Below are 14,752 nucleotides of genomic sequence, written 5' to 3'. Positions count from 1 at the left end.
CACAGTAACTGCATTTCACACCATGTCATCAGGGCTATAATGGTGCTTTGTGTTGGGATTTAAACTCTAACTTTGCTGCTTTCTAAGTATATCACTTTGGGCAAGTAATCTAACTTCTTTAGTTATACCATGGAGATGATGAAAAGTTGTAGACTTTGGGGGAAGATGTTCAATGATATATATAAAAAGTCTAATAACTACAACAATAATTATGACTTCATCTTAATAGCTTATGATGTATCAGATACCATACTAAGCATTTTTAAAAATATATTTTAATTGATTTCAAAGAGGAAGGGAGAGGGAGAGAGAGATAGAGATAGAAACATCAATGATGAGAGAGAATCATTGATTGGCTACCTCCTGCACGCCCCCTACTGGGGATCAAGTCTGCAACCCGGGCATGTGCCCTTGACTGGAATCGAATCTGGGACTCTTCAGTCTGCAGGCCGATGCTCTATCCACTAAGCCAAACCGGCTAAGGCTACTAAGCCTTTTTTATACATTGTCTCATTAATCCTTACAACAGAGCAGTGAAAGGGGTTTTATTATCTCCATATTAAAGATGAAAAAATTGAGGCAGAGAGAGTTTAAGTAACTTGCCCCAGATCATTCTGCTAAGGAAATGACAGATTGGGTTTTGAACCAATCTTGTTGTCTCCAAAACTTGTGTCCTTACACACTGTGTTGTTATTGCCTCCAGGTCTACATGATGTCAGGATTGGTAGATGCTCAACAATCAGTAGCTACACTGATTATTATGTATAATGTACGGGTGGCTAAGGAGGAAGCTACAGGTCCACCCTGCCGAGGGAAGGATGTTGGAAATGGCTTCCCAAAGGAGGGCATATTTGCACTGAATTGTCACACAGGATCTAAGAAATTCAATTGTTCATCACTAGAGCACAGGATGTGTGCATGTGGGCAGTGGGCAGGACGTGAGCCCAGTCAGAACAACCTCTAATGTATAAGAAAGGTCACTCAGACTGTGGTATGGACACTACAGTATAGGGGGTTCAGTATATCTCTCTTGGAGAGGAATGATGGTGTTTGGGATGTAAGCTGTAGCAGGGAGGAGATGAAAAGCAAGGAGATTTAGGATATGTTTTGGTGGTAGAGTCAACAGGACTTACAGAGACATGGATGCAGCCCATGAGGAAAGAAAGGAATCAAGGTTGGCTCCAGGATTTTGGACTGGTTTACCATTTAATGAAGTGGGAAAGGCTTCATGCGAAAAGATTTGGGAGAGAAGTTTTGGTGATGTAAGTTTAAGATATTTATTGAACATCTGAATGGAAAGATTAGGAGATACTTGGCTCTGTAAGTCTAAAGTTCAGGAAGAGACTCCAGCTGGAGACAGACATTTGAGGTCATTCGAATTAAAAGAATATTTGAAGCCATGGAACAGAGTGAACTTGTTTAGTAATAGAACATCGAAAGAGAAGAAGAGAGGGAGGAGGACAGATCCCTGGGGGAGACGAACAGCCAGAAAGCTGGAAGGAAAAAATGAGAACTGTTCAAGAAGGAGCCAGATGCTGCTGAGAAGTCAAATAAAGTGAGGATAGAGAATTGATCATTTGTTCTGTCAAGATAGAGATGTGTGGTGACCTTGATAAGAGCTACTTCAGTGAAACGATGGGGACACAAGCCCATTGGAGTGGGCTGAAGAAAGAACAATGGGGAGATGAGAGAGTGGGATCTTGTTGGGATGGAGAACAGAGGAATAGGATGCTGGCTGGAAGGCAGTGAGAGATCAAGACAGAGGTTGTTATGTTTTGTGTGTTATTTTTTAAGATAGGATTTTAGCATACGTGTGTGCTGAGAAGGAGAACATTATAAGAACTTGATGATGTAGAAGAGATGAAGATGATTGTTAAGGCTGAAGACCTTGAGAAAACAAAAGGCGTTGTAACCCAGGACAACATTGGAGAGGTTGTCATAGATAGGAACAGGGATGCTTCTCCCACGGTAGCCAAGTGTAGAAGTCAGAACGTGTGGGTACAGATGCTTCTGAGTTTGTAAACTTGAGGTCAAAGGAAAAGGCAGGTCTAATTTGACTTGGAATATTTTCTCTATGACATATGTAGTCCAATCAACAGCTTGAGAGAGATGTTGGAAATTTCAGAAGAAAGAAAAAGGCATAAAATATATCTTTCAGAGAACAGAAAGTAAATTTACTATGGAAGTATATTGTTGCATATTTGGCAGTGTTGAGTGCCAATTTGACATCTGTGGTTATAGTTTTGAAATGACTCAGTCAGAACTACTGTGTGAATTTCTCTTGCGGTATTTTTCTCAGTGCTGTGTAAATGGACAATTGAATTTAACCAAGATTGGGGTTTTGCTAAACAAGATCAATGGAAGAGACTTAAGAGTGTTTACTAGGAATGGTTAGAGTGCTGGACCATGAGGTCTGGGTTGGGTACTGATGGAAGCAAGGGCATGAAGGCCATGATGGGTGCAGGAATGGTACTGGGTCACTGAAGGAATGCTTGTTGGTACTAAGGTCTAGGACCTGGGAGCCACTAGGCTGTTAGACAGATCCACATGGATGCTGAGGTTTCTAAGAATGATAACAGTGAGACCATGAGCCAGAAGCCGTAGTTATCAGTGCCTGATAAGGAGGTAGGTGGTATGAAAATAGACATCAAAGAAGCTGGGAGTTTTGAAGGATGAAGGATAAACAGTTTGGAATGAGTGGTGGGAGCTGCACAGAAATTTGTGGGTGTGCTTCCTGTACAGCAAATTTGGGGGTGAATTACAGGAAGCTAGAGCTTATGAAAGTGTCAGAAGTAAATGGGTATGAGGTATGAGAAGTTTGCTCTTGCAAATCAGAGCATGAGATGATGGAAATCTTAGGTGCCCTTTTTCAGCAATGACATTTTGAGGCAACAGAATGTCATGTAGATTATTAAGAATATTGGACCTGCCCTGGCCAGTGTGGCTCAGTTGGTTGGGCATCATCCTGTGCAACAGAAGGTTGCTGGTTCGATTCCTAGTCAGAGCACATGCCCAGGTTGCAGGCTTGATCCCAGTAGAGGGGTGAAGGGGGCAGCTGATCAACGTTTCACTCTCACATCAGTGTTTCTCTCCTTCTTTCCCTCTCCCCTCTTCTCTCTCTAAAAATCAATAAAAATATTAAAAATATTAAAAAGAATATTGGATCTGAAGTCATAAGGTCTAAAACTGAGTTCTAGCTCCTCCCATCACTCACTATTTGACCTTGGGCAAGTCTATATCTAGGCTCGTCTCAATTTCTTCATCTCTACAAAAGAACAACAATAAAAAAGAAGCTATAAAATGACATGGTGAATATGAAAGCACTTAAATTATAAAGCACTTGAATGTCATGGTCAAAAACAGAGCTCTTTTTGTGGAAGAAAATTATATTGACAACAGTGTGCACAATGAGTTAGAATGAGGCAAGAGTAAGAGCACATGAGTGTTTAAAAAATATTAAAACACCCCACGCGTGGTGAATGAGCACCTGAGCTAGGGTGGTGGCTAGAGCAATGGAAGTTCAGGAGAAGTTATAGAGAAGTGTTAGGATTTGGTCCAAGCATAATTTCTCAAATACTTTTCCAAGTGTGAGTGGGCTGGTATGTTGGTTGCTGGATGGTGGGTGCTCCAGAAGCAAGGACTTAGCTAACTGAGCTACTATGAACCCAGACCCATTGCCCAAGGCCAACTTGGCTCCAAGGACTACCAAGGAAGGGCTTTGGTGGCAGGGTAGAGCTTGGCGGTTAAGAGTTCAGGTGCAAGAGTCAGGCTTAGGTTCAGACATCAGTTCTGTCAGATCTGTGACCTTGGGCAAGTCATTTAAGCCTTTGTTTCCCTATCTGTAAAATAAGGACACTCATAGCTATCCCACGGTGCATGTTGTAAAGAGTAAATAAATGTGATTACATATGCCAAGAGTGTGTAGCCCAGAGTTCAGTAAGTGATAAGAACTCTGTAACAATAGCTGTTATTATTCCTAGATCTTGAACCTATCTAAGAGCCAATGAAACATGTTGCATCAAATGTTGGTATAGGGAGGGACTATGTATCGAGAGGGATTCAATGAGGGTCTAGATCAATTATGAATGATGGAGTCAGAAATGGCTCCAAACAACCTGGGATATACCTAACTGTCAAGTTTTTTTAGGTCTGGCTCATATCATTTCCTGTTTTTCCTATGGCTTAGCTCTCTGCCTTCAGTGGCAAAACCCAGGCGTATTCCTCTAATTTTTGCTCAGTGGTGGTTTTCAGGAGCCAGCCACTTTGGGCTTTTTGGGGAGCACTTCTCCTATGAATGCAATGACCTCCCATGTTGGATGGAAGCAAAGTGGCTAAAAGCAGTCTGTTTGGCTGACATGTTAAAGCCACATAGACCATGTGAGTGCCAAACAGAGACCAAGAGTGTGGAAAGGGTAACTCAAAATAACCCCCCTCCCAAGTCTAAAAAGACCCAAGGAGGGAGAGCTAGACAGCTCCTCAAACAATGGTATAAACAAGGAGGAGTTTATGTTACGTTTCTTTCTCTTAGAAATCTAACTCTGTACATGGTGGACCCTCAATAAATATTTGTTGATGTTAAAAGCAACTAGTGAGGAGTGAGGTGGAACAGAAAGGACCAAAACATTCGGGGTTGCTAATGGCAACAGAAACATGTGCTCTGTGTTCGCACAGAAATTGGACGGATGGGTCAGGGCTGATGTAAGAGCCCGACTCTAATGTTTGGCTTAGGAAACCTGTCTCACTGTCTTCTAGAACTTCACATTACTTGGTCGTTAGTGAGACTGGATGTCCTGCTTTCTCTTTAATATCCCAGTGCAGGGTCAGCTAGTTAAATAATGCCCTTTGGACAGTATCTCAGTCAGGATGAGGCAAGTTATGCTGGAGTATCAAACGGTGCCCAAATCTCCTCAGCTCAATCCAGCAATGGCTTGTTCCTGGCTGTGTTAAAGTCTGCCGCGGTCTGATGTCTTCCCTGGGCGGCTGCCCTCCATATGTGGGTACCTCACTCTGGGCTGCTTCCAATGTGTGGCTTCTCCATATCACAGTGGGGGCTGGGTTGGGGGTGGGAGGGGGGGTTTGGAGAGTGGAGCAATGGGAATTCACATGGTCGTGACTAACTTCAAGGGTGAGGAACTGTTTTCCTCTCACATCCCTGGGACGGAGGAGAATGGATGCTGCTGAACACTAGTAAGGACCATCACCCATAGGTCTTCACACAACCCACGTACCAGCTTTCATTTTTAAATTCTGTGTTATCTCTTTAAGAAAAACCAAACGAGTACTTTGAATTTGTGCAATACCAGAAGTCTTCAAGACTCTCTCAGGTTTTTCAACCAACATGGCTATCAATCTTTAACATATATTGTTTGTAAAGATAGTTTGGTGTTTATTTTTTAGTTTCAAATAATTAAAACTTTTCGTGAGTTAAGATCTGATGTCCCTTCCATCTGGAAACTTCCTTGTTAGCCCTGTTCCAGGTTCTGGGACGTGGGCTGGCCCTCAGAGCTGAGTTTGTATTGAAATAAAGGACCTTTTGTGTACCTGTAGCTAACCCTGCCTGGCTGGGATAAAAATAGTCCTAGGCTTTGACCATTTTAGCTATATAGGAAAAGCATTATTCCGAGAGAGTCTGGCCTATTTCTGAGCCCTTTCATCATTGGCCACAGTAAGGTATCCTGGGCTAAGAGTTATTGAGTATTTATTATGTTAATTTACTGTGCCTGCCTGGCATGCCGGTATCATTTAAATTTTATAACATCCTAAAAGATACACTTTTATTATCTTGATCTTACACACAAAGGGGCTAAGAGAAGTCACCTAATTGTTCCAGACTTTCACAAACCTAAGTCTGGACCCAGGTCATCTGACTACAGAGCCCTCACCCTCATCCGTTGCCCTAAATGCTCTGACAATACTTCTTTTAAAAAAATATTTTATTGATTTCAGAAAGGAAGGCAGAGGGAGAGAGAGAGAGAAAAAAAAAATCAATGATGAGAGAGAATCATTGATCTGCTGCCTCTTGCACACCCCCTACTGGGGATCGAGTCCACAACCCCAGCATGTGCCCTGATCGGGAATTGAACCATGACCTCCTGGTTCATAGGTCAACACTCAACCACTGAGCCACACTGGCAGGGTATCTGACAATAAATCTTATGGGAAATGGAGCAAATACTGCAATCTGCATATAAACAAGTGCTCTCAAAGCCAGGGCCCTGGCTGGCAGGGTTCTTGTGCAGCCACTCGGTCCTGGAGAGGTGCTGAGTGCTTGTCCCTGCCCTGGACACGCAGGTTGTGTTCCTAGAGATCAGGCAAGTGGATGCAATTCTGTGCTCTGACCTGCACTAACGAAGCCCTCTGCGTGTTTCTTGTGTCTTCCAGTTGACCGTCCACCAATGGAACCCTCCCAGTTTGTCTCAGTTGTCCCTAAGTACCCAGACAAGATGGGATTTGATGAGGTAGGAAAGGTGTCTATGTGTGTGCAAGTGTGTAACATGCTTGTATGTTTTTTATCAACGCACAGGCCTGAGCATTGGTCTGGGAGCCAACAAGATGGACTTGGCTGCTGAAAGGCACTGAGGTCTTGAGAAAAATTACTCACTTTTTGTTGTACCTCAGTTTTCTTATCTTAAAAAAGGAGCATCATGGTAAAAGTGAATTAATCATTGAGTCGGAAAGAAGCTGCTGTTGAGTGGTGAAAGTGAATTTGATGTTATTTTCTAATATATTGCCATATTTTATCAACCTTTTTATCAAGACTCAAGGGTAAGGTAAAGAAGATATATGTTTTGGGGATTAGAGAACTTGAACTTGACTCTGAGTGGGTGGGAACTGTGCTGGACCACTCTGAGCTTTATGTTCTCTCCGCTGTTCTTCCAAGGGAAAGGGTCGGAGGGTAGGGTTGAGAGGACAAAGAAAAAAGAAAAGGAAGAAACTGTTCTAAAATTCTGCCTTTCCCCAGGCAAGAATTTCATAATAGCTCGCTGAGGGCGTGTTTATCAGTAAGTTTCAATTGCATCAAGAATGAAGCAGAAATATAAAGAGATGCCTCTTGGTAATATGCCCAACATATATGATACTTGGCAGGGCCAGAAACGTGACTCCCAAGCCACTGACTCCTTCATGGTTCCTCCTGTCCTGTGTTCAGGAGCTTGGTGGTCTAGAGGCGAGTCAGGAATCCACACCCTGGAAGCTTTCTCACGGAATCTGGATAGGTTATAGGCCAAGCTTTGTGCTCTGTGCCCACTGCGGCTGTTCCATTGAAAGTCCTGATTTACCACCTGGTAACATATAATGCATGTTCCCTAAGTACAGCCATTTAAAGAGCTGCTGGCACTGGGAAATGGGGTTCTGTCTATAAAATTGACTTGGGGGCTGAACTACTGGGATGGGAAGAAGTCTTTCATGAATATCAAGTGGGAAAGAGCAGTACTAAGCAGTTTCCACAGAGGGCAGAGTGGGGAGAGATGGCTGGAAGTGTGGGCGAGAGGACTTGAAGTGTAAATGGCTCTTAAAAACCATCAGGGCTGCAGAGAAGGTTGGCCTGCCCTGTGCACTGGACGGGCTCCCGTGTGTCACTGTAGCTTTCCTCCCCTGGATCTCCTGGCTCTCCAGGTAAAAGAGCCTGTGTCTTCACATGTGTCCATCTTCCTTCTATAAACACATTCTCTTCAGGATCAAACAGAAGCAAATAAACGGGACGGGAACGGGATCTCCTAGCTCTGGCCTTGCATTTGGATGTGGAGGTGACGACTGGGTCAGTTGTCGTTGCCTTCTGAAAAGGGCCCACTCTAGGAAGCGACACAGCCTCAGGGACTCCACTGTCCTGGGCCCAGGGTAATCTTCTCTCCGTCCTGAATAGGATGGTGGAAAAAAAAAAAGATTTTCTGGGCCTTTCCAACCCTCCCAGGACTCTCCGACCTCGGCGGTGGTGTCTGGGTTGCATTTGGCTGTGTGGCTCTTGCTCTGTTTACCGTGCACTAAGCATGAGCGAGCTGTCTGTGTTTTTCCTTCGTGGCTGCAGTTTTTATTGCACTTGTCCTGGTAGGAACTGGGACAGGCTTGTTATTTCCTAAAGTCATCCCAGGCCAGAGGTCCTTGGTGTGAGGGGACTTTTTTGTTGTATTTCTGTTCATTTTTTTTTTGTTTTGTGGTTTGCTCTCCTGGAGTGACCCCAGGTAGCTCCTTGTGTACCCACAAGCAATGCCCTTTCTATATCTGTAAAACTAAGGGATGGAATATGGCCCATCGCAGTATGAGTCTACACAGGGAGAAAATGAAATATGAAAGAACACCACCCATGAAGTTGTAAAATCACAAGTACCAAGGCAAATGGTCACCATAGAAATTGTGTTTTTAAAAAATAATTACCCAGTTAGGTAAACAAAGGAGGTGATGAAATCATGACGCGCCTGACACACTTTGCCCTAAATCAAGTGGATGATTTTTTAAAGAGGTCATCATGCCCCCACCCCGCCCACTTCACTTTCTTTGCCCAGAGCTTTATAAATGGATGGAAATGAGAATATTTTGTAAGGAAGAGTTGCAATTTTAGTTAGTGTAGCTTTGTATCCCAATAAGTCATACAACATCAATAAACACACTCAGAATGACCATATGAACCAAAGTTTTACCCAATCTAGTCTGAACTGCAGGCTGATTATAGTTACTTCTTTATTCCAGACATAGCATAAAGCAACCCTATTATAAAGCGTGGATCATAGAAGTTTTCCTCTGTACTGGATTTGAGAGATGAGTTTCTTCAACTCCCTCTCTTTACAAACAAGTGTCTGGACCCTGTAACATGAAATATCATCTCGATGGTTAAAGAGGTAGCCAGCATCATCTGACTTACTCCTGTAGGTTTTTCCTTTAACATGCTATGTGTCAATCATTTCTTGCTGGCAGCTGAAGTCTCCCTCACTTTGAGGACTAAGTGGGTTTATTACTGACCATAGGAGAGACCTTATTAATATATTAATTTACCTATAATAGGATTCACAAGGCTTTAGGTCCTTCTGTGGCCCCTTACACCTAGGAATAGTTAGGACAGAGTCATTATCTGTAACTTCCTGTCGTGGCCTGGTAATACGTATGTGTTCAGTGAAGCCATCAGGAATGTAGGGACTAACGTGGGTGCACAGGTGGACCCCGCCCTCGTGGGGGATGATCTGAGTGCACCTTCTTTGGGACCAGTAGGAGTCCTCTCTATACCTTTTCCCACAGATCCCCATGGAAATTTAGAGTTTCCTTTAAGCCTTCACTTAAGCCTTTCTTTCCATTTCTCCCTTCTCTCTTCCTCAAAGGGCTGCCCCTGAGGCCATGGCTCCTTCCTTTACCCCTTTCAGAAAAATGCCCTTGTCCTTAAGGAAGTTGCATTTTGACACAGAAGCTACTAAAATTGATATCTTGATCATTCTGTTTGGAACCTTTGGAAATAAAAGGAATGTGTTAAGTCTAGATTTTTCTTATTCTTTGACTTTAAACTTAGACAGAGGATATACATTATACTAATAGCTGATACTTAGTACCCATGAGATAGGACCATTATTATCCTAGTTTTACAGATGAGGAAACTGAGGCAGAGGAACTGATCCAAAACCAAGGTGGAGGTGTTCACCAACCAACATCAGAGAAACAGGGAGGGTTAAGTCACCACAAATGGCTCAGTTTTTAAAGTAATTCCATTTGGATTCATGTCATTTGACCTGATATGAAACATAAACAAATCTCTAGTTTCCACTCCTTATTCTAACTGAAACTTTAAAACGTTGATGCTACATTTAAATTCTCAAACAGCCTAAAAGAAGACTTGAGTCATCTGTGTTTCCTTCTCTTTTTCTCCCTGCGTTAGATTTTCATGATAAATCTCAAACGCAGGAAGGACCGGCGGGACCGGATGCTACGCACCCTGTATGAGCAGGAGATTGAGGTCAAGATTGTGGAGGCTGTGGATGGAAAGTGAGTTGGGTTTCTCTTGTAACCTTTGCAGATGGGGTTGGAGTGGGGACATGTCCTATCTAATGGAGTAGTTCTGAGTGAGGAGAATCTGTGGCCATTGGAATATAGACACATTTTTATAACAGCCCCATGCAGCCTACCTGGGGAGACATTATGACTCATAGTAGCATAGAAGTTAATTTCACCACGTAGATCTGGACCACAGTCCACTCACCGTCCAGCCATCTCTGGTCTTCATGACGCTGAAGCTCACGCCGGAAGTGATGTTCCCGTCTCTGGGGTTCTTGCAGTGGTTGGGGTGGTTCCCAGCTTCCTGCAGTGTATTGGAAAGAATGCGTTCAGAGTTGCATTCAGAGCCTGGTTTAGAGCAAAGTGTCTAAACTTGGGCGACCCAACGAAAACGAATGGAAAAAGTTCATAATGGTCTGTGTATGCTGTTGCATGAGATGCTGGCCACAGTCGGTCTGGGCTGATAGCTTTCCCGAGAATGGCAGGCAAGTCACACGGGGTAAACATTAGCTCCCTTTAGGGGGGTTTGTTATTACTGTTGTTATTTTCTTTTGCTTTGCTTTGACCTTTTATTTGACACCCTCCTTCAAGGCATGGATTTTGCAAACACTGCAGTTCCAATGTTATATGCATGCCTCTAAGGAGGATGGTTAGAAGCTGTAGTGAGAGGTCTTATGATTCCTTTAGAGAATCCCATCAGTGTTTCTTGAAGTGCGGCCGGGACACCCACAGCAGAGTCCCCAAGGGCTGGGAAGGGGACTTAACCTTTTGCACTCGGATGTCGAGTGTGACTCGACACGGTTAGCATTAAATCCCGAGTAGAATAAAGGAATCGAGAAAAAAGCAAGCGAGTGCAAAGGGTTAATGTTCCTATTAGCCACTTTCCTTCATGAGGAAAATATTTTTCGAAGTTGTCAAAACAGTGATGATACTTAGAGCTATGTTGGGCATTGGGAGGGACAAGACACCCTCTGCTCTCCACAAAGCTCGTACGGTCCCCAGGACACGTGAACCCCGGGGAGCTCCTAAGGAGTTATGGGAAATCTGGGACATTTTTCTCAGTGTGCGTGAAGGCTCTGGGGAGCACACAGAACTCTCTTTTTGGCTTCCTGGGTGGGGACATCTCGCCTTGTTCATTTTCAGATGTGTTCTCTGTCACACAGGGCGCTCAACACCAGCCAGCTGAAGGCCCTGAACATTGACATGCTGCCTGGGTATCGAGACCCCTACTCCTCCAGGCCTCTGACCAGGGGTGAAATCGGCTGCTTCCTTAGCCACTACTCTGTCTGGAAAGAGGTAAATGATGCTGTATGTACATGTGCATTTTGTAATGAGGAGGGGAGAGAGTGGGACTTGGTGGGTGAGTGAGGGCCAGGTGCAAGGTGATCCCATCACTGTTCTGGAAGTACACTTGCAAGTTGCAGTTGCTCCATGTCTTCCTCTGACACAAAGCCAGCCACAGGCAAGGAGGGGTAACCTTGGGCCCTTTGGACAATGTCAGGGGAGGATGCCCATGTTCTTAGGGCCACACTCCTATTGATGCATTCTCATCGTTAGGAGGGACGCCTTGTATGTGTGTAGCATGTCATCATTTAGTAAGTGACTTCATACAAGAAGACCCACAGAAGTCACATGAGGTGGGTCAGGAGGGATGGGCCCATTTTATCCAAGAGGAAATAAAAATGTTGTCTAGGCAAGAAGTGGCAGAGCCAGGACTTGAACCCCTATCTTACAGATCAGACGATGGGGGTGGTAATGGAGTGTGGGGTTCTTAGTCAAGGTTCAATTCTCACAGGAAAAGGAAAAGGCTCTGAAGAAGGGCCCCTTGAATGCCTTCTCTCTTTTAATGCTCCAGTCTAGGCCTATCTTTTTTTTTTTTCTTTAAACTTTAAATGACACATAAGAGAAATGTATAAAATATGTAGATTGTAAAACACGGGCCAATGAAATTTCACAGACTGAACAATGCACCCACATTAACCAGCACCCAGATCCCGAACAGACCCACCCCCTCTACATTTCCTTCTAGTCACTGTCCCCCCCGGTAATCACCATCCTGACTTTTAATGACAGCAAGAATAGTTTTGTCTTCTTTTGTAATTTTTTTTTATATATGAATAGAACCATAGGGTATGTCCTCAACCTTAAGTTTGTGAGATTCATCCAGAACACTCAATTTGATTGTAGAGCATATATTCTTATTGTTATAAATACACCACAGTCTATTGATTCATTCTACTGTTGACTTAGAACCCAGGTATGAGCTTTTACATATGCTACTAAACTCCTGGCGTTTTAATACTGATTTGTCTAATAAAAAAATAAGTATCGAACGTTTCATAGAGTGTCTTCCCACTGATGATCTTCGCAGGTAATTGACCGGGAGCTGGAGAAGACTCTTGTTATTGAGGATGATGTGCGTTTTGAACATCAGTTTAAGAAGAAGCTGATGAAGCTGATGGATGACATAGACCAGGCTCAGCTGGATTGGGAACTGATGTGAGTGACAAGGCAGACTTATCAGAGAGCTCCAGGAGGCACTGGGTCCTTTCCAGGGGCAGCGATCCCCACCTCCCCCACTGGTAGGAGATACACCTCAAGCTTCCACTGGTTTTCTCTCCATAAACGTTACCAGAAACCAAAGAAGTGAGCCTAGGATAGCCACTGGTTCTGCATGTGTGTACTCTGCAGGGAGGTTCTTTATGAGACCTGGGGTCAGCCTGCAGATCAGGGGCCTTCAGACAGAGCACTCACTCGGGAGCACAGTAGACACCCCACCCTCGAAGCACGTGGCCCGTGGAGGGGGTTTATTCCAGGGCAAGAGTCCTGGGTCGCATTGGGCCTCGGCTCTCAGTAGAGCAGGTTCCCTCTGTGGGTGTGGGAGATTGGGCAAGGGGAGGGCATCTCTGTTGGGAAAGGAAGCTGTGCAGCAGGGAGAACACTGACAGCCGGGTTTGGTGGAGGGTCAGAGGCTGTTGCAGGAAAACCAGGCTCCCCAAGGGACTGGTGGCTCTGAACTGACATTAATGAGTTAACAGTGGGTTAATACTCATGGTCTGCCACCTCTTGGAATTGAGTTCTCTTTCTCTCTCTCTCCCTCCCTCTTGTCCTCCCTTCCTTCCTTCCTCTCTCCCTCCCTCTCTACTTCCTCCTTCCCTCTCTCTCTCATTTTCTTGTTAAACCCAAATGACACTTTTCTTCTCTCCATGAGGCAGAAAGTTCCCAAGCCCTGCGTTCTCCCCACAGCTGTTTCACAGGCAATCCCATCCCATCAGAGCCTGTCCCTTTGGAGCACCTGCTTCAGACAGGCTGTCCCCGCCCCTCCCATCCTTGGAGGGAAAGCCAGCTATGGGCCCAGGCGGAATACTTGTTCTCTCAGAAAATGCACCCTTCTGAGCTCAAAAGCAACCTAGCAGTGGCTCCACTGACCCGTGGGAAATAGACCCAGCAGTCAGTACAGTGTAATAGAGAGACTGGCTCCCTGTCAGACCGCAGCTGCTAAGATGCTCATGGAGAACAGGACATGCACTCAGGTGCCTTTCTCAGAGCAGAGCACGCAGGAGGAAGTGTGGGCAGAGCTAGGGGCGTGTGAGGCGCTGGCATCCTCCTCCCCAGGAAGAGCCTTCTGGGGGCCACTCCTGCAGACTGCTTCTTTCCCACAGCCTGTTCTGGCTTGTTTACCACCAGCATTTGGAGAGCTTGCAGACAACACAGCAGGCTGAAACTTGGGGGACTTGAACATAAACTCAGGATTCTCACATCTGGCCTTTTGTGTCCCCTGCCGACCCCTGTAAACACAGTGGGAAATCCCATACCACCTTTGGGAAATGACCTGAAAAGACCTTTCATCTCTTTACATCTTAACTTTCTGGCTTAAACACTGTCTCCTAGACAGGGGTAGATGGGATGCTGATAAATGGAGCCAGGGAAATGGCCCCACTGATGGCAGGTGACAGTCCTGGTTGGCGACAGATGTGATGTGCTGTGTGGCCTGATGCATTTAATATACGACACAGCGGGTCCAAGCTTTCAAAAGTGTCTACAAAGCCGGGCTCCATTCCTATGGATGTCTGGTATTCCAATTGGAATTTTCTCCTCTGCCCACTTCCTTTTAGTTATATTGGTAGGAAGAGGATGCAAGTAAAAGAGCCGGAGAAGGCGGTGCCCAATGTGGTCAACCTGGTCGAAGCCGACTACTCCTACTGGACGCTGGGCTACGCCCTCTCTCTGGAAGGAGCACAGAAGCTGGTGGGAGCTGATCCATTTGGGAAGATGCTACCAGTGGATGAGTTCCTGCCAATCATGTACAACAAGCATCCTGTGTGAGTTGCCCTGAACTCCCTGCCCGTCCCATGAGCACAGTGCATTCGTGAATCAGCCTCCTCAGTTTCTGGGCAGGACTTGGTATTTTCTAACAGTGTACTGCTTTCCTAGATGATCTCTCCATAATCACGACCCAGGGAGGTTGACTCGAGTGATTATCCCCTAACGGGGAAGGTGAATCAGAAATGGTGTCTTGCATAGGGATCCCCTTTAATACCCAATGTGTAATTTAAATGGGCATAATCTGCTCTGTCCTCTCCTTGTCTTTGATCTCCTTACTTCCATAAACCCATACACCTCAAGGTGAAGGTCATCTTCCTAAGCATCTCAAAATTTTCAACTCATTTCTCAGTCCGTTGTGGGTCCTGTTGGCCAGGCAGTGGCTCACAGCCTAGTCAAGAGCACAGGCCCATGAACAATCATCGTGATATATTGTGCTACCTGTGATCATGGAGGTGTG

At 45.0% G+C, this 14,752-nt stretch overlaps 1 protein-coding gene across 1 annotated transcript in view; it reads left to right on the top strand.

Annotated features, from left to right (window-relative positions):
* Nucleotides 1–14,752, top strand: part of COLGALT2 (collagen beta(1-O)galactosyltransferase 2) — a 79,478-nt gene that overhangs the window by 63,398 nt on the left and 1,328 nt on the right. The window contains exons 7-11 of the mRNA XM_008145949.3: nucleotides 6,382–6,458; nucleotides 9,854–9,960; nucleotides 11,133–11,265; nucleotides 12,341–12,468; nucleotides 14,085–14,291. Of these exons, the coding sequence (XP_008144171.2) occupies nucleotides 6,382–6,458; nucleotides 9,854–9,960; nucleotides 11,133–11,265; nucleotides 12,341–12,468; nucleotides 14,085–14,291 (652 nt within the window). The remainder of the gene's footprint in view (nucleotides 1–6,381; nucleotides 6,459–9,853; nucleotides 9,961–11,132; nucleotides 11,266–12,340; nucleotides 12,469–14,084; nucleotides 14,292–14,752) is intronic.

Source organism: Eptesicus fuscus, chromosome 22, assembly GCF_027574615.1.
Source record: "Eptesicus fuscus isolate TK198812 chromosome 22, DD_ASM_mEF_20220401, whole genome shotgun sequence".
NCBI lineage: Eukaryota > Metazoa > Chordata > Mammalia > Chiroptera > Vespertilionidae > Eptesicus > Eptesicus fuscus.
The sequence above is the reverse complement of the archived record's forward strand: the minus strand, read 5'-3'. Positions and strand labels throughout refer to the sequence as shown.